General features: G+C 45.7%; 1 protein-coding gene across 1 annotated transcript in view; it reads left to right on the forward strand.

Annotated features, from left to right (window-relative positions):
- Positions 1–23,396, forward strand: part of TMEM132E (transmembrane protein 132E) — a 132,360-nt gene that overhangs the window by 84,635 nt on the left and 24,329 nt on the right. Inside the window, exons 2-3 of the mRNA XM_081843480.1 lie at positions 11,569–12,469; positions 17,459–17,599. Coding sequence (XP_081699606.1) covers positions 11,569–12,469; positions 17,459–17,599 — 1,042 coding nt within the window. The remainder of the gene's footprint in view (positions 1–11,568; positions 12,470–17,458; positions 17,600–23,396) is intronic.

Below are 23,396 nucleotides of genomic sequence, written 5' to 3' on the forward strand. Positions count from 1 at the left end.
AGGCTGAGAAGCAAGAGAAGAAGAAGTGGCAGAAGGAAAAGATGGTAATGCTAGCCACAGCAGTGAAGCAAGACCACCGCCCCTTAAATGGAGGGCGAGGGCGAGGAAGGAATCCACCACTGGGAAGGAATCAATGTGCAAATTGCAAGAAGGAGGGTCATTGGAAGCGGGAGTGTCCTGAACCCCTGAGGTTGGAAGAAGTGCGCCCAGGCCCAGGCCCAGGCTCCGGCCCAAGAAACCAGGGACGGGGACGGGGAATGATCCGAGATGGAAGATATCAGAGACCAGGACAGGGACGGAGTAGAGACAATTTCATTGGACTGGCAGAAGAGGATTTTACCCAAGACTAGGAACGACCGGACTCCATAAAGTTAGGCTTCCAGGAGCCCACGGTCACGATTCAATTAGGGAGCCATTTAATAGACTTTATGATTGATACTGGGGCTGAATACTCAGTACTCCCAGAACTATTGCAGAAAAAGGCATCCAAAAGTGTAATCATTAAAAGTGCCACTGGACAGTCAGCTAAGAGGTCTTTCCTCCAACCTTTGGAATGCCAGATTGGGGGACATCGTTTAACCCATCAGTTTTTGTATATACCTGAGTGTCCAATACCTCTCTTAGGTAGAGATATGCTGTCCAAATTGCAGGCCCAAATCACTTTCACTCCTCGAGGTCCAGAAATGAAACTGCCATCAAAAGCAGCAGGAATAATTACCCTCTCAGTACCTAAGGAACAATCATGGCGCCTAATGTCAGCCTTGCAAGTCCAACCCACATTGGATACAGAATTAAACAAGCTCCTCCGAACTCTACAGGTGCCACCAGGAGTATGGGCCGAAAATAGCCCACCAGGAATGGCTAAGAATATAGCTCCAATTGTAGTAACCCTAAAACCTATGGCTACCCCTGTATCTGTAAAGCAATATCCCTTACCCCGGCGAGCAGCGGAGGGCATCCAGAAACATTTGGACCGCCTATTAAAATATGGTCTGCTTAAGCCTTGCCAATCAGAATGGAACACACCCCTTTTGCCTGTTCGAAAACCTGGGACAGATGAATATAGGCCAGTGCAGGACTTGAGGCTCGTAAACCAGGCTATCGAGACCTTGCACCCAAATGTGCCAAACCCATATACCTTGCTGAGTTTGATCCCACCAGAAGCAACATTTTTTACTGTATTGGACTTGAAAGATGCATTCTTCTGTTGCCGGCTGGCACCACAGAGCCAACCTATATTTGCCTTCCAGTGGGAAGACCCTTTGACAGGAACAAAAGGCCAGCTAACCTGGACAAGATTGCCCCAAGGATTCAAAAATTCCCCAACTTTATTTGGCACTGCCTTGGCGAGGGATCTAACAAGTTACCCCTCAACACCGGGAGAAAAGGTGGTTCTGCAATATGTGGATGATCTTATACTAGCTGCAAAGGATTTTGATACCTGTAAAGAAGGGACAGAGGAACTGCTCCACTTGCTCTGGGAAGCTGGCTACCGAGTTTCCCAGAAAAAGGCACAGTTATGTTTAGAAAAGGTCAAATATTTGGGCTTTGACATCTCACACCAACAACGAGCATTGAGACCAGAGAGGAAAGAAGCTATTTGCCTTATCAAGGAACCTACCACAAGAAAACAACTTAGGGGATTCCTGGGAACAGCAGGGTTTTGTAGACTATGGATACCTGATTTCAGTAGTCTGGCCAAGCCCTTACATGAAAGCACTCGAGGTGCAGAAAAGGACCCATTCGTATGGGGACCTGAGCAGAAACAAGCCTTTTTAGTTATCAAACAGCGACTTATGGAGGCACCAGCCCTTGGATTGCCTAATTCGGAAAAACCCTTTCAGCTGTATGTACATGAACAGAATGGGATTGCAGCGGCAGTCCTGACCCAGAGATTAGGAAGTTGGAACCGTCCAGTAGCTTATTTGTCTAAACAATTGGACTCAGTAGCAAAAGGATGGCCTCCATGCCTAAGGGCAGTAGCGGCCACTGCGAGCCTTGTCAAAGAAGCTGATAAATTTACCTTTGGCCAGACGATGTATGTGAATGTACCTCATGCTGTTCTGACACTCATGGAATATAAGGGTAGTTATTGGCTAACGAACCCAAGGATGGCTAGATACCAAGGCCTATTGTGTGAAAATCCCAGGATTCATCTACGAGTAGTGAATATGCTCAATCCAGCGACTTTGCTGCCCCTACCAGAGGTAGATGATGAGGAATCACATGATTGTCTCCAAGTAATGGATGAAGTTTATTCCAGTAGACCTGATCTGAAAGATGAGCCATTGAAAAATCCAGATGTTGTATATTATACGGATGGTAGCAGTTACCTGCATGAAGGTGCCAGACGAGCAGGATATGCTGTGGTCACCAATGAGGAAGTTGTGGAAGCTGAAGCTTTGCCTGCTGGCACCTCAGCACAAAAGGCTGAACTTATAGGTTTAACTAGAGCTCTGCAATTGGCAGCCGGATGTAAGGCAAACATCTATACTGATTCAAAATATGCCTTCTTAACCCTGCATGCACATGGAGCTCTATGGAAAGAAAGAGGTCTAATCGGAGCCCACGGGAAGGCTTTGAAATATGGACCTGAAGTAGAAATCCTGTTAGAAGCAGTATGGGCTCCAGAACAGATTGCTGTAATGCACTGCAAAGGTCATGGACGAGGAAGGGATCCAATAACCAGAGGAAATCATGCTGCTGACAAAGCAGCCCGAGAGGCAGCCCAAAAGCCTGTGGGAGGATTTATAGCAGCCCTCATACCAGAGGTAGTTCCAGAAGAAGTTAAACCTCACTATACCCCAGAAGAGAGGAAGTGGGCTGAACAGGAAGGAGCAGTTGTGAAGGACGGTTGGATGATCCTGCCGGACAATAGGATTTATGTACCTCATCATCTAGCAGGCACAATTGTAAGAAATTATCATGAATCTACTCACCTTGGCGGTACTGCAACTAGAGAGAGTCTCAGTCGGAAGTTGTATATTATTAATCTATCACAATTAGCAACTTGCATTTCACAGAAATGTGTTCTTTGTGCTAAAAACAATCCCAGGCAGGGACCGGTACAACCTCCTGGAATTCAGCATGTGGGATACGTCCCCATGGAAAGCCTAATTGTGGACTTCACAGAGCTGGTCCCTTCTAAGGGATTCAAGTATCTCCTTGTGTTTGTAGATACTCTTACCGGATGGGTTGAAGCTTTTCCCACCCGAACTGAAAAGGCACGAGAGGTAACTAAAAGACTCCTCACTGAATTGATCCCAAGGTTTGGATTACCTAGATGCATTGGAAGTGATAATGGGCCAGCGTTCATTGATCAAGTAGTACAAGATGTATGTCGAGTCCTACAAGTAAAATGGAGACTGCATACAGCATATAGGCCTCAGAGTTCAGGGAAAACTGAAAGAATGAATCGGACTCTGAAAACCCAATTGGCAAAATTAACCCAGGAAACGGGATTGGGATGGGTAGATGTGTTACCCATAACACTGTTTCGTGTTCGGTGTGCACCCACAAAAAGACTTAAGTTGTCACCTTTTGAGCTCCTGTATGGGAGACCGCCCTCCTTTGTTCAGGATATTCCAGCTGACCTTAAACAAATAGGAGATCATGTGACACAGGAACAAGTGCAATCTCTCTCCCGTGTTTTTGTTTCTCTTAACAGGTGGGCCCTCGAGCGCACGCCGTGCAGCATTGCCGAGCCGATTCATCAGTTCCAGGCTGGCGATAGCGTATGGGTGAAAGAGTGGAAACGTGATCCACTTGCACCTAAGTGGCGTGGACCTTACACCGTCTTGCTCTCTACTCCAACAGCGGTGAAGGTAGCTGAGGTGACCCCCTGGATTCATCACTCTCGTTTGAAGAAGTCTGAAGGCAGTTGGACGTGCAAAGGTGACCCCTCTAATCCTTTAAAACTAACTCTCTCCAAAAACCCCTGTATCTAGCCCTACCGGGAACGGGCTAGGTCACGGGCAACATTTGACGACCGGCCTGCTGCAGCCACAACCTGGAAGCTGGCTGACCTGCGCACGCCTGAAGCTTGAGGAGCGTCTGAACCAGCGACTGTGAACGGAAAGATTCTCTAATACAATTGATTGACTGCCCCCCCCTTGTGGAACAATTATCAGAGATATTACTCATTGGGGATCCTCGGGATATATGTTTTGGTCTTGGTGGTTCCCCATTTCTGTCACTGGGGGAATTATATTGGGGCTAATAATTATTTGCTATCACAATAAGGTAATCTTTTGTGGAAGGAATGCATATACTAGACATCAACATGATTTTATTAATCCTGATCCCTTGGGAAGGGGAAGGGTCCTTGAATCTGACCAAATTGGCTAAATATGGATTCAGCCATGACCACAATATGTGGGTAGGTTTAGCTGAAATGGTAGCTAATGTTGCAAATAGGACCAATTGCCTTGTTTGCTCTCTTGGGCCAGATGATTCAGAGGGAGGTATGCCCTTATTACCGATACCATTAGATGCTATTGGTATGGTAAGCGAAATGCCACACCAAACTGAAATACAGAATTTCCCCGGATGGAACTCAACTAAACCATTACGAGTTATACCTGTACAAGGGGAATTCTGTGTACATAAATCATCAGATGCAGCTGATTCTCCCATGATAGGCTCTTCTCATTGTCACTATACTTGGGATTATAAGAAGAATAGTCATACCTGGGCACACGGTACTACCTATCGAACTCGGAATGCCTTGCCCTGTGCACCTCCTTTTATTCATGCATGGAAAGTGGTGTGGAACATAACTGTGACAGAAGAAGGCAATCTAACATACTGCACTGTGAACTCTCTACCCCTTTTGGTATTTCGCCTTCTGTATTCCCCGTACCAAAAACCTCAGACCCGATGGTTGTGGTGGATATGTGGAGAATGGGCATACAAGAAACTCCCTTCCAAATGGAGTGGGACTTGTTTCTTGGGTTGGGTATTACCACCAATGTGGATTATGCCCACTAGTTCGGCCAGGCGAACACGAAGGAATGCTGATATTTCTCATATAGCAGGAGGAAGTACCCAAAGTTGGAGCGGTACTGATGATTGGCCGCCAGAGCGCATTATAGCCTATTATGATCCTGCCTCCTGGAATCCTGGTGAGCTCATACAAGGGGCACGGGATCCTATTTATAATCTAAACAGAATAATTCGATTGCAAGCAGTAGTGGAACTTGTAACCAATGCAACGGCCCAGAGTTTGAGACTTATTGCACAACAGTTGGATGAAAGTAGAGCCGCCATTTTGCAGCTGAAAATGGGAATGGATTATGTACTTGCCAGGCAGGGAGGCCTATGTGGAGTCTTGAACTTGACAGGGAATGCCTGTTGCTTTAACATTTCTGATAATGGTGAGGCAATCCGTGTGTTGGCCACAAAGATGGAGAATATAGCACATGTCCCAGTACAAACATGGGAAGGATGGGATATGGGATGGCTCACCAATTGGTTACCTAATGTCACAGGACTCAAAGGGATACTATTGTCTTGCTTGTTTTTCTTGACAGTAGTAGTATTGGTTTTATGTATGATGCCATGTATCATTTCATGTTTTAGAAGTACAATTAGCAAGATGGTTTCAAATGAAACTCTACCTCATATCATGGCCCTATACAGAGCTTTACCTCAGGAATATGATGAAGGTCAAGCTATCAAGGACACTTGGGATGAAGGTCCTTGAGCTTGAAAGGGGGGAATGAGGCATCTAATCATAAGCCTGCATGTTTATCAAAGCTTCTATATATTTCAATCAAGGCTTGTATTTAAAAATGAGCTTAAAAAAAGGATTTTCAAATGTTTCATGCCAGGCAAAAGACCAGCTGCCTAAAAGAACCTTGGCAAGATGTTTTTCCTCCTAAGACAAGAAGGGCCCCATTGATTTATAGTAGAAAAACAATTCTCAAAGTCATAAAAAAGGGAGAATTACATATGCTGCCCCAAGGCTGAGAAAACACCATTAGGAATGGGGAAAGATAATACTAAAGTGCCTCCCAGTAAAATGAGCCAGATCTTCTTTCTAAGGTTAAAAGGCCAGGAGCAATGGGGAGAAACATTTAGCTGGAAAGAGAACATTTTTGGGGAAGTCTCTTCTAAAGCTGTTTCTTAAACTGAGAGAGTTAAAAAAGGTTAAAATGTGTTAAATGTTGGAAAGGCAACTGGCTTGGCAGAAGAAGCAGCTTCTTCCTATTTTATTTTGAGGCTGGAGAGGAGGGGGAAAGGGGGAGGTGCAAACTGAAGAGGCTTCTTTTAAAAGCTGTGTTTTATTGAGTTCCTTCCTTTACACTTTGAGAAGCTTTATTCTTTTAAGAGGCTACCTATGATAAATGTATGAAATATATTAGCTTAAATATATTGGCTTAAATGTAATTATGCAAAGGATTTAAGGAATGCTAGATTCTTATTTCATATGGTTGTAAGAGTTGTATTTATCCTGAAATTAAGTCAGCTACCAGCCCCCCTGCCAGACAGAAGACGCCATCCGGGCAGTCTTGATATATAGTTGTCAGGCATTTTGTTTAGAAACATTAAATGAAGGAAATCTTTCAATGTTTATGTGAAACTCAAGATCCTTGACATCTGTTGAACATAAAATGTAAGATTAAACCATTTGTTTTAGAAGGCAATAGGGCAAGAAGGGCAAGAGGTGAGCTGGTAATTAAGATTCCATGTAAGATATATTATTACTTATTTGTCATTTATATATAGCTCTTTGTCTCCCATATAAGGGCAAGGAAGTGGGTGTATCTTTTGTGGGTGTATCTTTTGTGATTGGCTCTAGCAAACAGCCAATAGGAATTTCAACCAGGCTGATTGGACAGAGGCAGCCACAGGAGGAGCAAAGGGGGCTGGATTAAGGGAATATAAGTGCTGGCCAGAATGGCAGGAGGCCAGGCCAGAGCTTGGTAACCATGTACCACTGTGCCTCTTATTTATTTGTCTGACAAATAAATTACTATTTTAATTTCTCTATTGCTGCGTTGAATATTTCATTCCAGCTAAGCGTTAACCACAAGCAGGGTGCTACATGACCTCTGTTCAGAAAGTGGCTGGGTGTCCCATCCTCATCTCCAATGAAATGTAGGTGGGTGAGGCAGCCTGGTGCAGTGGTTAGAGTATTGGACTAGGAGCTGGGAGACCAGGGTTTCAAACCTCACTTGGCCGAAGAAGCTGACTGGGTGACCTTGGGCCAGCTTAACCTACCTCATCGGGTTGTTGTGGGAATTCAATGAGGAGAGGGGTTAGTGTACCAAGAAGGAAGAGTAAATAGACCCTCATGCATCCTGGATTTTTGAAGATATATTTACTGAGATTTTCGCAGGTACCATACAAGGTAATGATGTGCACTCTGCTGCCCATGGGTGCTGCGTTGGCGACTGCTGATTTGAAAAGTTCACAGAGGGATATCAAGACCAGCATTGCATTAAAAATGATTCATTTCTCTTGCTTTTCCCCAAAGAATGTAATTCATCTGTGTCCATCAACCATGGTTTGGGTGACACCCTAATTGTTGCGGCATCTATTGCAAGCCGATAGGTGGGATGTCTTGCCTGATCTCTGATTTCTGTATGATGTTGGCTTGCGTGGCATAACAGGAGAATGAAAATAAAATAAAATGATTCATTCGTTTGTTTGCTTGTTTTGTTTTCGGGATTTATACCCCGTCCAATAAAATCCCCAGGATGGCTTACAAAATTTCAGGGCACAATAAAACAAATTGAAAACATACAAAAGAAGCAATAAAAAAGCAATAGCAGTAGCATAAAAAATACCCCCATACAATCCCAGCCAAGATAAAACAGAGCAAATTGAATTAAAAGGCCTGAGAAAATTAAGCACGTCTTTGCTTGGTGCCAAAACTGCAGAACAGAGCCAGCAGGGGGCACCATTTTTTATTGGGGAGGGGCTGTCCATGTACAAATTTGGAATTTGGGGAGATTGACCCAGGTTGCTTCTCCTGCCCTGCCTTCCCCCAGGTCACACCCCTCAGAGAGAGAGAGAGAGAGAGAGAGAGAGAGGGAAAGCAAAGATACACCCCAACAATAGTTTGCTTTTTCCATGGAGTCCGGGTAAAAATTGGATCCTGCAGAATAAAAATGGGTCCTCTTGAATTTGCACAGTTTTACCATCATCAGATTAAAAGATGAGGATAATGATTCTGCTCTTCAACTGAAAGGTTTCCCAGGGCAATGCACAAACCATTTGTTCTTTGTATTTTACTAGTGGGGTGTGCACCGAACTGCCCAGGACTTTTTTTGAAACCAGTAAACAATACAGTTTTTAAACGGATAGTGTAACTTGTGAGTTGAGTGATATCTCTTTGAGGGGGAAACCGCAGGTGCCAGGAGTTTTGTGGGGAAGTCCTGTGCATTGAATTATGTGTGTTGAACGTGCTTTAAGTGTATTGTGTGGCTCTGCCCAAAGTGTGTCCATGACTATTAGCTTTGCTAGCGAAGTAGAACCTCCATGTTCAGAAGCAGCCTATCTGAATAGCCGAGGGGGAAGGGAGCCATCTTCTGAGCTGGCAGTGACTGAGCAGCAGGGCTGGATAGAGGAGGGCTTCATACTGTACACATACAGCCATCTCTGTGGATCTGAAATATAACAATAAAACTCGTGGGCATCCAATGAAGCTGAATGTTGGAAGATTCAGGACAGACAAAAGAAAAGTCTTTCTCCACTCAGTGCGGAGTTAGCCTACAGAACTCCCTCCCACAAGAGACAGTGATGGCCACCCTCTTGGGTGGCTTTAAAAGAGGCTTGGACAAATTCATGGAGTTTGAGAGGGCTACCGATGGTTAGAAGCCGTTATGGAAGCTGTGCTGTGCCTCCACAGTTGCTGGAAACCACAGGAGGGGAGAGGCTCCTGCGTTTGAATCCTGCTTGTGGGCTCCCCATAAGGGGAATCTGGTTGGCCACTGGGAGAACAGGATGCTGGGCTGCATGGGCCATTGGCTGGACTCAGCAGACTCTTCTTATCTTCCTTTGTGAAATTTATTAACCAAAGAAGGATGTAGATTACCACCTGTGCATTATTTGGGGCACATTTCCCCCCCTTGTTCTTGCAGAGGATGATTGGAAAGGACTCTTGTCCCAAACACGATTCCAGCCGTTAACATTAACGGGGTTGTATTTTAACGGGGTTGTTCAATTGTATTTTATTAAGTCTCGACATTTTTGTCGACTTTCCACCCCGTTTCCCATGGAGTTGTTTCTTCACTCTATCATCTGTCTATTAAAGCACAACCGCAATATTATAATCTAATTACTTCTGTTGCTCATAGCTCAAATCCTGCTCGCGAGGTCATCGTACTATAATATTTCTTCGAGTGGTCCAAAAAAGGCACCTGTTCTTCCAAAATACATTCATCGATACATTCTCTTAATTTTGCTGTTAATTTTGCCAGTTCTGCATTCGGAGTAGGTGTATCTCTCTCCCGATGATTCTTTAATGTTGGGGTTCCTTGCTGCCGGGCTTGCGGTTCTCTGTTCCTGCCCGAGTACCATAGCGACCGTAATTTTTTATGTCCTGAATTGCAGCTTATGGTATTTTAGTGGGACGGGTCAGGTCTTTCCTTGGACTGGCAGGCGTTCTGCCATTTGACCAGCGCATTGGGACCTCTGCATTGCACCTCCGAGCAGCAGCCGGGAGTGGGTGGGTCCTAGCTGCCCTCTGATCTCCCGAGCTGCGAGACAGAGTCAGAGTTATTAATAAGCAATCACCTTCATTAACCCACTTAATTGCATGCAGATTGTGTCCTTCAATCAGCAGCTCTTGGCAGAGCGGAGATGCCTCCACAAAGTATTTATGGTTCACAGCCAAAATGTCTGTCAGGGAGATGGGGATGGAAACGGGTGTGTGTGTGTGCGTGTTGCTTGTGTCAGAAAAGGGGGCGAGGAGGGGGTGGTGTCAGTGTGTCTTAACCCCAGGCAGAAGCATTTGGAAGGGACGCAATCCGTAGGAACGAGTCATAATATTTTGGTACCCGGTTCCAAAGGGTGTGAACCAGAGCTGGCAACGACACAAAAAGGAAGGATAAAAGAAATGGCTATGCACTCTTATTTCGTTGTTCTTTTTTTGTTGTCTTTAACTGCTTTCCTAGCATGGAGGGCACCTGTTTGGTCAGCTGGGTTGACATTTTGTGGAACTCCCCACTACCACAAAATCCCTTTCCTGATCAGTTAGAGTGCATCTCAGTTTCCATGCCAGTTTCGTATGCATTCCTTATTAAGCCCTGGTTGCAAAAAAGTACGCAACTCTGCACTTGCTTTCCCCTACAACAGAGAGGCAGTGTAGTATAGTGGTTAGTGTTCCATGTTGGGAAGTGGGAGACATGGGTTCAAATCCCTAATTGGGCATAAGGCTCCTTGGGTGACCAGGGACCAATCACTGTCCCTCAGCCTAACCTACCTCACAGGGTTGTTTAGGGGATAAAATGGGGACAGGGAGAAAACTTTGTGAACCAGCACGAGCTCCTTGGAGGAAATGTTGAATATAAATGGACTAGATGGGCCATGGGCCTGATCCACCAGCCTCTTTTTAATGTTCTCATGAAAGAAAGGACTTTTGCAAAACTCTTGGCTTCCTCAAAAGTAAGGAACTGCCAAGGGGAATCCCTGCATTCTGCCTGTGAGGATTTCACAGAGATGTCCTCTCATCTGTTTCAAATGTTCTTTCTGTTAACTGCTGGAGAATGCAGGAGTATTTTTTTTCATGTGTGTTGAACGTGTAAGAAAGTGAAGGTATTTGGGGAAATGATATATGATTGGGGGGGGGGGAGATGTTTCAAGTGATTATACCAAACAACAACACATCCCTGAATCTTTTCTCTCAGGGGTTTTAGGGACAGAAATTCCCCAAAAAGGAAAAGATAATTAAGCTATGTATCTAATGACAGCAGCTAGAATTCTCTATGCACAAAAATGGAAGAAAGAAGAAGTTCCTATCAAAGAAGAATGGATAAGTAAGGTGATGGACTATGTGGAATTGGCAAAGTTAGCAGCCAAAATAAGAGAAACTCATGACTATTGTTTTGTGGAAGAATGGAAGCCTTTTCAGATTACTTAAAGAAATGCTATAGTATGATGAACTCAGGATTTGAACAACAAACAACAGAAGGAATTAGAGATTATTGTATTGTTGTAGTATAAGAAATAGAAGGGGGGAGAAATAAGAAACACAATGGAAAATGGGGTGGGAAGTCAGCAAAACAGATGAAAACAATTATTATGTATTGGAACATTTGAACATTTAATAAAGTATAACAGGAGTGGGGGAGAGAATGCAGGAGTAATTTTTGAAAACCTTGAATTATTGTGGCCCGTTTTTGTTGATACGTAATTATATTGCTTTATCTTTTTTTCAAACCGCTTTGGGGTTTTTCGTTTTTGCAACCAAGTGGGATATAGATTTCATGAAGCGGACAACCCTATTTCCGGGAAAGCCGATGTTACTGGATTGGTACCCCCTAGTGTCTGGGAGGTGCGCTGCAGGGTGACCGGCCTGACCGCCTTTGACTCCCTCTTTCTCTCTCTCTTTTTCTGCAGCTCATGCCAAGGTCCTCCCCACTAGCTCGGAGCCCCCAGAGACCTCCCAGCCTCCCTCGGCTCCTGCCACTCTCCCGGTGAGCTACCGCCTGTCCAACACCCGACTGGCCTTCTTCCTGCGGGAGACGCGACCTCCAGGCTGGAACGCCAGTCTGACGCGCTCGGAGCCCTTTGTCGTCTTCCAGACCAAGGAGTTGCCAGTCCTGAACGTCTCCCTGGGGCCTTTTGGCGCCAGCCTGGCCTTGCCCAAAGAACTCCTGCAGCCTTCCAGCACCCTGGAGATCCCCGAGCGGCTGACGGTCAACTGGAAGGTGCGCGCCTTCATCGTCCGAACGCGGGTGCCGGCCACCCAGCCCACGGCGCAGGTTCTTTTCTACGTCGCTGGCAGGGACTGGGACGACTTCGGCGCCACCGAGCGGCTGCCCTGCGTGAGGCTGCACGCTTTCCGTGAGGCCCGCGAGCTGCGCACCTCCTGCCGCCTGCGGGGCGTCCTGGCCTCCTGCCTGGCCCAGGCTGAGCTGCCCCAGGCCTGGTTCGGACCCTCGGCCGTGCCCCTGGGGCGGAGGAAAGCGCCGGAGGGGATGGAACTTTCCGGGGACACCCAGCAGGTGGAGCTGTACTACACTCTCCACGCACCTGACGGGGCAGGGGACTGCGGGGGAGAGGGGGCTGGGCGAAGGGGGGGCGGAGGGGCACGGGCAGAGGGTCCCACGCAGCACCCGCTGCTCCGCATTGGCAGCCTGAGGCTGGTGCAGCCGCCCCCCACCCCAGTCTTCCAGGAGCAGCGGCTAGACGACAACGTCTTCATTCAGCTGCCAGAGAAACCTCTCAAGCCCGGGGAGGTGCTGAACATCGTCCTCTACCTGATGAACAACTCGACGGTCGAGCACTTCACCCTCAGGTAAGCAGCGCCTCGGGCAGCGGTTGGACGGGATGGTTGCTGCAGCGTCCAAATCACATGTGTCGCTCTCTAGGTGGAAGTGTTGCTTGGTTAGGCCTCACTGGCAGTAATGCATGAGGGAAGGAGAGGGAAACGTCTTTACCCGCAGGAAGCTGGCTTCCAAGGAGGTCTCTGAAAGCAAGGTTCTAGTCCTCATGGTTCTGAATAAAGGACTGAATCAGGAATCGTAGCATCGTAGAGTTGGAAGGCACCCCAAGGATAATCTAGTCCAACCCCCCGCAATGCAGGAATCTCAACCAAAGCATCCATGACAGATGCCCATCCAACCTCCGCTTAAAAACCTCTAAGGAAGGAGAGTCCACAAGCTCCCAAGGGAGACCGTTCCACTGTCAAACAGCTCTGACTGTCAGAAAGTTCTTCCTGGTGTTTAGATCAAATCTCCTTTCTTGTCATTGGAAGCCATTGGTTCGAGTCCTGTCCTCCAGAGCAGGAGAAAACAAGCTTGTTCCAACTTCCATGTGACAACCCTTGAGATATTCGAAGATGGCTCTCATATCTCCTCTCAAGTCTTCTCTTTTCCAGGCTAAACATGCCCAGTTCCTTCAAGCGCTCCTCATAAGACTTAGTTTCCAGACCCTTGATCATCTTGGTTGCCCTCCTCTGCACACATTCCAGCTTGTCAATATCCATCTTAAATTGTGGTACCCAGAAATGGACACAGTATTCCAGTTGGGTTCTGACCAAGGCAGAATAGAGTGGTCCTATGATTTCCCTTGATCAGGACAGTATATTTCTGCTGATGCAGCCTAGAATAGCATTAGAAAGCCTCTTCATGCCAAGTCTATTGGCCCATGCAGCACAGCTTTGTCTACACTGATTGCCAGTGGCTTTCCTGGGCATCACACATGAATCTCTCTCAGCGCTGCCTTTGGAGAACCTAGGGGATCGAACCTGCGACCTTTTGCTTGCAGGTCAGATGTTCTGCCCCTGAGCTGTTGTCCTTCCTCCAAGAGTAAAGCAAGATTGCAGTCCTCATGGGTCGGGGGGGAAAAAAGACTGATTCAAATAGGAACATATTGTATACTGAATCTAGCCATTGGTCGACCTACCTCAATATTGTCAGCACTGAATGGCAGCAGATCGCCAGGGCTTCAGGAGTGAGTCTCTGCCAGAGCCTTGCCTGGAGATGATCTACCCTGGAGCTCTGGTCTGCCTCCATGTAAGGTAGCTTTTTAATGTAGTTGCCTGGAGACTTGATTTTTTCCTTATCACCCTTGAGCTGTGAGTTTAAAATCCACCTCCGTGTCTTGTTTGTATCTGGAGACCCAGCAACGATCCTTCTGGGTTCTCCTTTCAATGAGACCTTCTCAATATTCATGGATTTATTCATGGTGTTAGAAAGCAGCCACGTTCTACACACCCTGGAAATCTGTGTTCGGCGCCAGGAACAGCTGATTTCGGCGCCTTATGTCAATTAGGCAAAGTGGGGTACATTTGCATAATTTATTTCATTTTGCATCATCTCCTCGGATCAACTGTTCACATCACTTCTGGGTTTTTTTGCTCGTTGGCTCAGGGAGCTATCCAAGCTGGCAAACATTCATAGAATTGTAGAGTTGGAAAGGACACCTAGGGTCATCTAGACTAACCCCCCTGCAATGCAAGAATCAGAGATAAAGAATCCCTTACAGATGTTTTGAAAACCTCCCATGAATCACAGAATTGTAGAACTATGGAGCTGGAAGGTTCTTGACTTTTTGCGAAACAGCATCATTCACTCAGCGCATGACCTGCACTAAAAAGCAACCCCGCATTGCAAATAGATGCAAATAGGTTGTATTATTTATTCATCATTGTTCTCATCACAGAGTTGGATGTTTTCCCTGGGATCCAACAATCGAGCAGCAAGGTTTTCCAGCTCCCAGGGATCCAGAGCCCCTGTTGGGCCCTCTGCCTTTCTTTCCATCTATTCAGTCCATCTGTTATTTATTTATTCCCCCCACCCTCCCTGAAGATAATAATAATATCAAGATGAAAGTTCAACTTGCCTCACGAATCAAAAACAAGACAATGTGAGCTTCTAGAATTGGCAGAAAGCTAGCATTGCAGCAGCATGTGGAACATGGAAGGGAAACCCTTGTCAGGTCAAGCACAACAATCCCTTTTGGACAACTCCTTGAGAGCCACATACTGCTGGTAGGCCGGGCCTGAGGCCAAAAGCGGGTGGCAAAATATATCATAGAATTGTAGAGTTGGAAGGGACCCACTCAAGGGTCATTTAGTCCAACCCACTGCTGAATCTCAGCTAAAGCATCCATGACAGATGGCCATCCAAGCTCTGCTTGAAAACCTCCCAAAGGAGACTGTTCATTTTCACATTTGCTGTACAGTAGGCTACATTCCAGCCAGTGGTTGCTGGTGCTGTTTGGGGCTGGTGGGGAGAAGGCATGTAGCCCAAACAGTACAGTGGTACCTCGGGTTAAGAACTTAATTTGTTCTGGAGGTGCGTTCTTAACCTGAAACTGTTCTTAACCTGAGGTACCACTTTAGCTAATGGAGCCTCCCGCTGCTGCTGTGCCGCCGCCACACAATTTCTGTTCTCATCCTGAGGTAAAGTTCTTAACCTGAGGTACTATTTCTGGGTTAGCGGAGTCTATAACCTGAAGCGTCTGTAACCTGAAGCGTATGTAACCCGAGGTACCACTGTAATGGGAACTGGAGCCATTAGGAAGCAGAGTCAACTCATTCTCACTCTGCTCCTATCCTCCCCACCCCGCAAGTTCTGCAAGGGAAAAAGATGAGAGACAGGTGAAATGAAATCCATGTGAAGCATAATGAAACTATGGAACTCACTGCCATAGGATGCAGTGTTGGTCTCCCAACTCAAATGACTTCAAAAGAGGATTGTACATAATATGGCTAACCTGCCTGCTCTGACCCCGATATAAAACAAACATGCCCCACTGCAATCAACTGAATGCAGCCAACCAAGCTGTGGGCCCCCTGATCTCTCGCAATGTCAGTAACGATAAATGAATATATATATATATATATATATATATATATATATATATATATATATATGCATGCAATGGACCTGCCCAAGTGACGCTGACACAAACCCCTGCGCTAACACTATGCAACATGGCTGAAAGAACAACACTCTTCCTCCCTCTCTTTCCCCCCAACCACAAGATGTCTACGACAGAAGTGTCTCTCACTTTGAAAAATGTGAAATGTGAAAAATATGAAAAAGACTGTGAATTGAAAGTGGAGATGATAGACACCCTTTTCCCTGCTTGTTTGTTTGGTTGGTTGGTTGGTTTGTAACACAATAAAAACTTTGATAAAAACTATTTTTTTAAAAAAAAGAATTCGACAGATTCATGGAAGATAAGGCAATCCATGGCTGCTATTCCTGGTTACCATTCTCTGCCTCCATGGTTTGAGGCAGCAATGCTTATGAATACCAGTTTCTTGGTTTCTGCTGCTCCAGAGGGTAGGACTCAAACGGCGAATAGGCTTCCAGAAAGAGAGGTCCAAACTAGAAACAGAATTGTTAGAACCCAATACTAAGAACTTGTCAAGAATGTATAATTTGCTGTTGAAATGGAATACACAGGATGAAACGGTGAAATCAGCTATGATTAAATGGGCACAAGACATCGGTCATGACATTATGTTTGCTGACTGGGAACAGTTATGGACCACCGGTGTTAAATTTACGGCATGTAATGCCTTAAAAGAAAACATAATGAAAATGATTTATAGGTGGTACATGACCCTAGCCAAGCTTGCAAAAATTTACCATTTGCCCAATAATAAATGCTGGAAGTGTAATGAGACTGAAGGTACTTTTTATCACCTTTGGTGGACCTGCCTGAGGATTAAGGCCTTTTGGGAAATGATCTATAATGAAATTAAGAAAGTCCTAAAGCGGACGTTTTCTAAGAAACCTGAGGCTTTTCTCCTGGGTATGGTCGGCCAGTTGGTGTTAAAGAAGGATAGGACGTTTTTTATGTATGCGACTACAGCAGCAAGAATTCTTCTCGCAAAGTATTGGAAGACACAAGAACTACCTACTCTGGAAGAATGGCAGACGAAGGTGATTGAATATATGGGACTGGCAGAGATGACCGGCAGAATTCGTGACCAGGGGAAAGAGACAGTGGAAGAAGACTGGAAGAAATTCAAGATATATCTTAAAAATTATTGTAAAATTGAGGAGTGCTAGATGTCAGGGAATAAGAAATAGAGAATTGCAGCTGTAACTAATGAGTTAAAGAAAAAGGATTGTAATGAAAGTGAATTAAATAATTAATTATTGAGAGTTGCTAAAGAAATGTAAAAAAATAAGGATGCAGTAAAAGGGAGGTACGGGGAAGTCGGAGAAATAAGGTGTATGAAAACAAGATAACGGAATTATACATGTTTATATGTTTGTATGTTTTTAGTTTGTTTATTGTTTGTTTTTAATTATGTGTTTGGAAAACAAATAAAAATTTATTTTTTTTAAAAAAGGACTCAAACGGCGATTCAAATGGCAAGAAAGGAGATTAAAGATTAGGAAGAACTTTCTGAGGGTAAGAGCTGTTCAACCATGGAATGGCTATTTCAGAAAGTGCTCTCCTTCATATATTCTTTAAAAGAAAGTGGTGGGCTCTCCTTCATATATTTTTTAAAAGAGAGGTTGGACTGTCTGAGGTTGGGGTCTGTCAGGGATTCTTTAGCTGTGATTGCTGCACTGCCAAGGGGGTTGGGATAGAGGACCTCTGGGGATCCCTTCCGACTTCACCATTCTGATTCTAACCCACTGTTATGGCTGCCACCTTCCGGTAAAGGCCAAACTTGCCATTTGAGTTCATTCGAACAAATTTGGGAAGGTTTAAGCGACTTGCCCGAGGGCGTATGAGGAGGAGGGGTGGGAGCCAAACTTGAGGGTCCTTCAGAAACAGGTGTTGCTCTCCTCTGTCTCTTCCTGCTTGGCAGAGTGAAGGCCAAGAAAGGGGTGAATCTCCTCACGACCAGATCCAGGCACCCCAAGTGGCTCGTGAATTCGGAGTTCCAGACTGGCAGCAAACACTCCACCTCAACCGTCGATGTGGCCTGGATCGGCGGGGCTCAACCCAGGTAGGATGCGCTTCTGAGATTTTTGGCCAGCATTGCCCATGCGCTTTTAAATTTTTTAATGCAGCGGTTACTAGACACAATGGCTGTGTTTCACGTGATGTCCTCGTGAGGCCACCGTGTGCTTGTCAGGTAGACTGTCCCACTTACTGGCACCAAGATTGGTTAGCATTGGATACCAGCTGAAGACTTACCTTTTCAGCAGATTTTTTTTTGGGGGGGGGGTGCAGAGAGATGACTGGATTGCAGGGAACTGTCTTATTCCACAGTACTAGTGCATGTGTGTTGTTTTTTGCGGTCATTTTTAAATAAATTTTATTTTTCAGTTTTACATTTTTTACAAACATACAAATCCAATGATTTCCCAGTAAACATATATATTTTGACTCCCCACCCCACCCCACCCCTTTTGCGGTTTCTTATATTTTTAATTCTTAACACTTCATTCCCCACCTTATTCCAATTATTAATTACTCCCTAATTTTTCTTTAACATTACATTTAGCTGCTTGTTTTAGGTCAATGTTGCTAATGAACTTATTATATGTGTACAAAAACTTTTCAGATATTCCACGAATTTCCCCTGTCCTTTAATAAAGTTTCTTTCTTCTTGGTTTCTTATTGTTCTAGTAAGTTTTGCCATTTCGGCATAGTCCATTAATTTAATCTGCCACTCCTTCTTGTTTGGGACAGGGTCTTCTTTCCATCTCTGAGCATGAATTATTCAGGCTGCAGTTGTAGCATACATAAACAGGTGTTTTTTGTCTTTAGGTAGCTCAGGTTCAATCCAAGCAAGGCGAAGAGCTTGAAAGACCTTTTTGCTCAGTGTCCATTTGGGGTTTCCCAGTGCAGAAAGAACTTTTAAGCTCTCTGCCTTGTTTCTAGGAGCATTGGGGAAACTTTTTCTCCTCTTTACCTTCTAGATGTGGGGCAGTTCTAAAGATTTGGGTGTACCTGACTTTCATGTATGCACAGAACTCATGTATCTGAACCCCCATGTAAGGTGCAGTCGTACTGTATAGTTGATTGCCCTGTATTCTTGTTGAATTGATTCAAACCTTTTCTTTTCCTGTTCCTAAGTGGTTTGTGCTTGTGTCCTTATTGTATTTAGCAAGATTTATATTCTGCTTAATTAAAAAGAAAAAGAAAAAACCTCTAAGCAGTTTACATAAAAGCATTCATTCAAAACTGCAGCAAAAGCACTTTCAGAACAGCAGACATAATGCAATCAAGTGACTATAGATAAAATCAGTGGTTTTTAAAACATGTATACCGAATGAAATGTTGAGAAGGGAAGTGGAGATTGATAAATTGGCAGGATTTATTTGGGACAGTTGAGGGAGTTGGGTATGTTTAGCCTGGAAAAGAGGAGACTGAGAGGAGATAGGAGAGCCATCTTCTAGTATCTAAAGGGCTGCCACATGGAAGCTGGAGCCAGCTTGTTTTCACCTGCTCTGGAGGACAGGACTCAAACCAATGGCATCAAATAATGAGAAAGGAGATTCTGTCTAAACATCAGGAAGAACTTTCTGACAGTCAGAGCTGTTTGACAGTGGAACGGTCTCCCTCTGGAGGTTGTGGACTCTCCTTCCTTGGAGGTTTTTAAGCGGAGGTTGGATGGGCGTCTGTGATGGATGCTTTGGTTGAGTTTCCTGAATTTCAGGGGGTTGGACCAGATGACCCTCAGGGTCCCTTCCTGCTCTATGCTTCTATGATTCGGTGAGCTACAGTTTTGCAACGTTTAAAATAAACTTGTCGTATCCAGCAGTAATTAAAAAGTGGCTTAAGATACAGGCATAATGGTTTAGTTTGGATGAACTCCTGTGAACTGGTCTGTATGCTAGTGATTAATGTTAATGAGATTTTCTTAGAATGGATTCATTCTGTCTTTGTTCTTTTAATCTCTGATTGTTTACAGCTGCGCCTCTTTGGAGTCTTGCAGACTGGTGGTAGTTGTTTTTAAAATTACATTTCTGCGGAGGCTTGCCTGAACCTAGAAAGAAGTATGTTAGCTAGCGGACCTTGTATCTTGCCCTTTATCTTGGCGGGGGGGGGGGGGGGCTGGGGGCTGAGAGCCCGTTTTCACTCCCCAAGAAATGCTTTCAGCCCCATCATTGTCAACCGCTCCATGGGTTGGCATCTGTCAGTCTCGGGAGACAATGGAGGAGTGTGCCTTTGGGGGTGAAGTCAAACCGCTGCAAGGTTGCAGCGCCTGCTGTGGCTGTAGAGACCGACATGGGAGAGACATGTTTTGTTGCAGCTGGGGCAGACGAAAGTGTCTGCTTGTGCTGCTTCAGATGTACCACAGCGTTCCTTCTCTCTGCGCTCCTCCTCTGGCCACTTCTGTGGATGCACAACCTGACTGCCTGTCTCAAGGCACTGCGGTCGTCTGCAAGGGATTCCCACATGGCGTGGATTGACGTTGCCAGCCTTCATGCCATGTCTGCAGACATCTTTGTAACGCCGACTTGGTCTGCCAGCAGTCCTGGTGCCTGAAGCCAGTTCCCCCATACAGCACGTCCTCCGACCTGGTGGAATGCTCTTGTCCCATGAGACTAGGGCTCTTCAGGATTTAACCTCCTTCCATCGGGCCTGTAAAACAGAGCTATTCTGCCTGGCCTTTAATTTGAATTCACCCTGATCTTTTATTTCCCTTCTCTTCCCTTTCCCTCCCCATTTTTATGAAGATCACCTGCTCTGAGACCGCACAGCAAATTCTCCCCTGGCCTCCTCGCTGGCCCAAGTAGGACCAATTCAGCCAGCTAGCCCTGGGGATTAATTGATTGATTTTTTATTTTTTATTTTTATTGTTATTCATGTTTTTATACCGTATTTTTTGCTGCTTTTATAATTAAGTGTTTTAAAGTGTTTTAATTTGTTGTTAGCCACCCTGAGCCCGGTTTTTGAACCGGGAAGGGCGGGGTATAAATAAAAAAATATTATTATTATTTATTATTCTTTGGGGATCCTGCCCTCTTCCAATTTGTGGAACTGGCAAAATCGGATGACTTTGACATCCGATTGGAGGGCGTTCCACAGGGTGGGTGCCACTACTGAGAAGGCCCTCTGCCTGGTTCCCTGTAGCTTTGCTTCTTGCAATGAGGGAACTGCCAGAAGGCCTCAGCGTCCAGGCAGAATGATGGGGGTGGAGACACTCCTTCAGGTATACTGGGAAAGAGACCTGTTTGAAATCAGACTCAGTTAGTGGAGACAATATTGAGCTAGAGAGTTGCATAAGGCAGCTTCTTTTCATAGAACTGTAGAGTTGGAAGGGACCAGAAGAGTCATCAAGTCCACCTCCCTGCAAATGCAGGAATCTTTACACCCAATGTGGAGCTTAAACCCACAACCCTGAGATTAAGGGCCTTGTGCTCTACCAACTGAGCTATCCCAGAGCATTTTATTCCAAAGCAATTCTTTATTCAGAACCATAAGGTCTATAATCCTAAAAAGAAAGGGAGGCTCATAGCTCAGTGGCAGAGCAAGATCTCTGTTCAGTCTCCAGACAGGACAGGGAACGTTCCTCATACAAAACCCTGGAGAACAGCTGCTGCCAGTCAGTGCAGGCAATGCTGGGCTAAATGGACCAAGGGTCTTGGACGGCTTCTGCTGTTAGGAGAGAAGGGTTGTTGGTCAATGGTAGGAATTTTGCTTTGTGAAGGTCCCAAGTCCAGTCTCCAGGTAGGACAGAGAATACCCCTTGCCTAAAACCCTGGAGAGATGCTGCCAGTCAGTGTTGGCAAGCCTGAACTAGAGGTAGCAAAGGTCTGCCTTGGCGTAAGGCAACTTCCTATGGGGGCCAGGAGTAACTTTTTGAGAGGAGGCAGAGAGGCCTAGGAAGAGGTAAGGAAGTTAGGAGCGGGGGTGGGGGGGTGTTGGGTGGAGCAAGATTGATGGACACTTGAGGAAGACCCGTCTAGTCGAGCATCCTGTTCTCAAAGGGGCTGAACAGTGGCAGAAAGCAGAATTCAAGCACAAGAGCCGTTTCGCCTCCTGTGGTTTCCGGCAACTGATATCCACCGACCTGAATGGTAACTGGCGACCCGAACTCACCCTTTGTAAGGTCTTTTTGGCTGCAGGGCTCTTGTCGATTATTCATCCGGCACCTAAAACCACTCACTACTGTACAAAGTAGGTGAGGCAGACAAAGGACTCTGCCTGCAGGCTTACAATCCAAGAGGAAACATGAAAGAAAGCTGGAGACGAGAATGTACAGAAATCAAAAGACTTTCCTGAGCAGGGAGGAAAGGTGTTTTACCTTCTTGGCAAACCAATCGTTTCGGGCGTTAGAAGGCCTCGCCTGGGTGGGTGGGGGTCTTGGTCTGTAAAGGCAGGGCATAGAAAGCCCTTCTTCATGCGATACTGCAGAATTAAACCGTGGAACTCGCTCCCACATGATTATAGTGAGAGCTGCTCATTTGGATGAGGCAAATTCATGGAGGATAAGGAGGGTACCAACAGCTTCTAGCCACAATGGTTGTGTTCTGCCTCCACTGCCAGATGCAATGTGGCAGATTAAGGACAAATGAAAGTATTTCTGCGCACAGTGCATAGTTAAACCATGGAACTCCCTCCCACAAGATGGCCACCAACAAGAACACACTCCCCTTCTGTGGTTTCCAGCAACTGGAATTCAGAAGCATTGCTGCCTCTGACTAGGGAGGCAAATAATAGCCATCAGGGATGGTAGCCATCAATATCCCTTTCCTCCACAAATTTGCCTAATCCTCTTTTAAAGACATCCAAGTTGGTGACTTGCTTATTTGTTTACTTATTTGTTTATTTACTAAGCATCAGGTTGGCACGTACAAGGTTTTTGTGTGTCAATTCTATCAGCAAAATTAATTCGAACGTAAACTCTTGAGTTGCTTAACTCTTGCCCAGAACTCAAGGAAGAAGGGGAAAGTAAGAAAAACATCCCAAAAAGAGGAAAGAGGAAAAAAGAAAGATTAATTAATCTGTTCAAGCTCCCCCTTCCCTGTTCCTATTATTTGGTTGGTAGAAAAGGTGAAATCACATCAAAATTAAGGTTGGGATTTACCAGCCAGGCAAAATGGATGATTAAATGGTTTGGTAGGCTTGGGACGCGGGTGGCGCTGTGGGTAAAACCTCAGCGCCTAGGACTTGCCGATCGCATGGTTGGCGGTTCGAATCCCCACGGCGGAGTGAGCTCCCGTTGTTCGGTCCCAGCTCCTGCCCACCTAGCAGTTCGAAAGCACCCTTAAATTCAAGTAGATAAATAGGTACCGCTTTATAGCGGGAAGGTAAATAGCGTTTCCGTGTGTTGCTCTGGTGCCGGTTCGCCGGAGCAGCGTCGTCACGCTGGCCACGTGACCCGGAAGTGTCTGCGGACAGCGCTGGCTCCCAGCCTCTAGAGTGAGATGAGCGCACAACCCTAGAGTCGGACACGACTGGCCCGTACGGGCAGGGGTACCTTTACCTTTACCTTTAGGCTTGGTCTCTTGACGTTTGTGCTCTTCTGTGAAGTTGTTTGAATGCTATTTGATTGGAGATCATTTAAAAGATAGCTACAACAGCACTTTGGAATTGTGATTAGAATAATAATAAAGGTAAAGGTACCCCTGCCCGAACAGGCCAGTCTTGACAGACTCTGGGGTTGTGCGCCCATCTCACTCAAGAGGCTGGGGGCCAGCGCTGTTCGGAGACACTTCCGGGTCACGTGGCCAGCGTGACAAAGCTGCATCTGGCGAGCCAGCGCAGCACACGGAAACGCCGTTTACCTTCCCGCCAGTAAGCGGTCCCTATTTATCTACTTGCACCTGGGGGTGCTTTCGAACTGC

This window comes from Podarcis erhardii (genome assembly GCF_964252035.2).
Source record: "Podarcis erhardii genome assembly, chromosome: 16".
Classification (NCBI taxonomy): domain Eukaryota; kingdom Metazoa; phylum Chordata; class Lepidosauria; order Squamata; family Lacertidae; genus Podarcis; species Podarcis erhardii.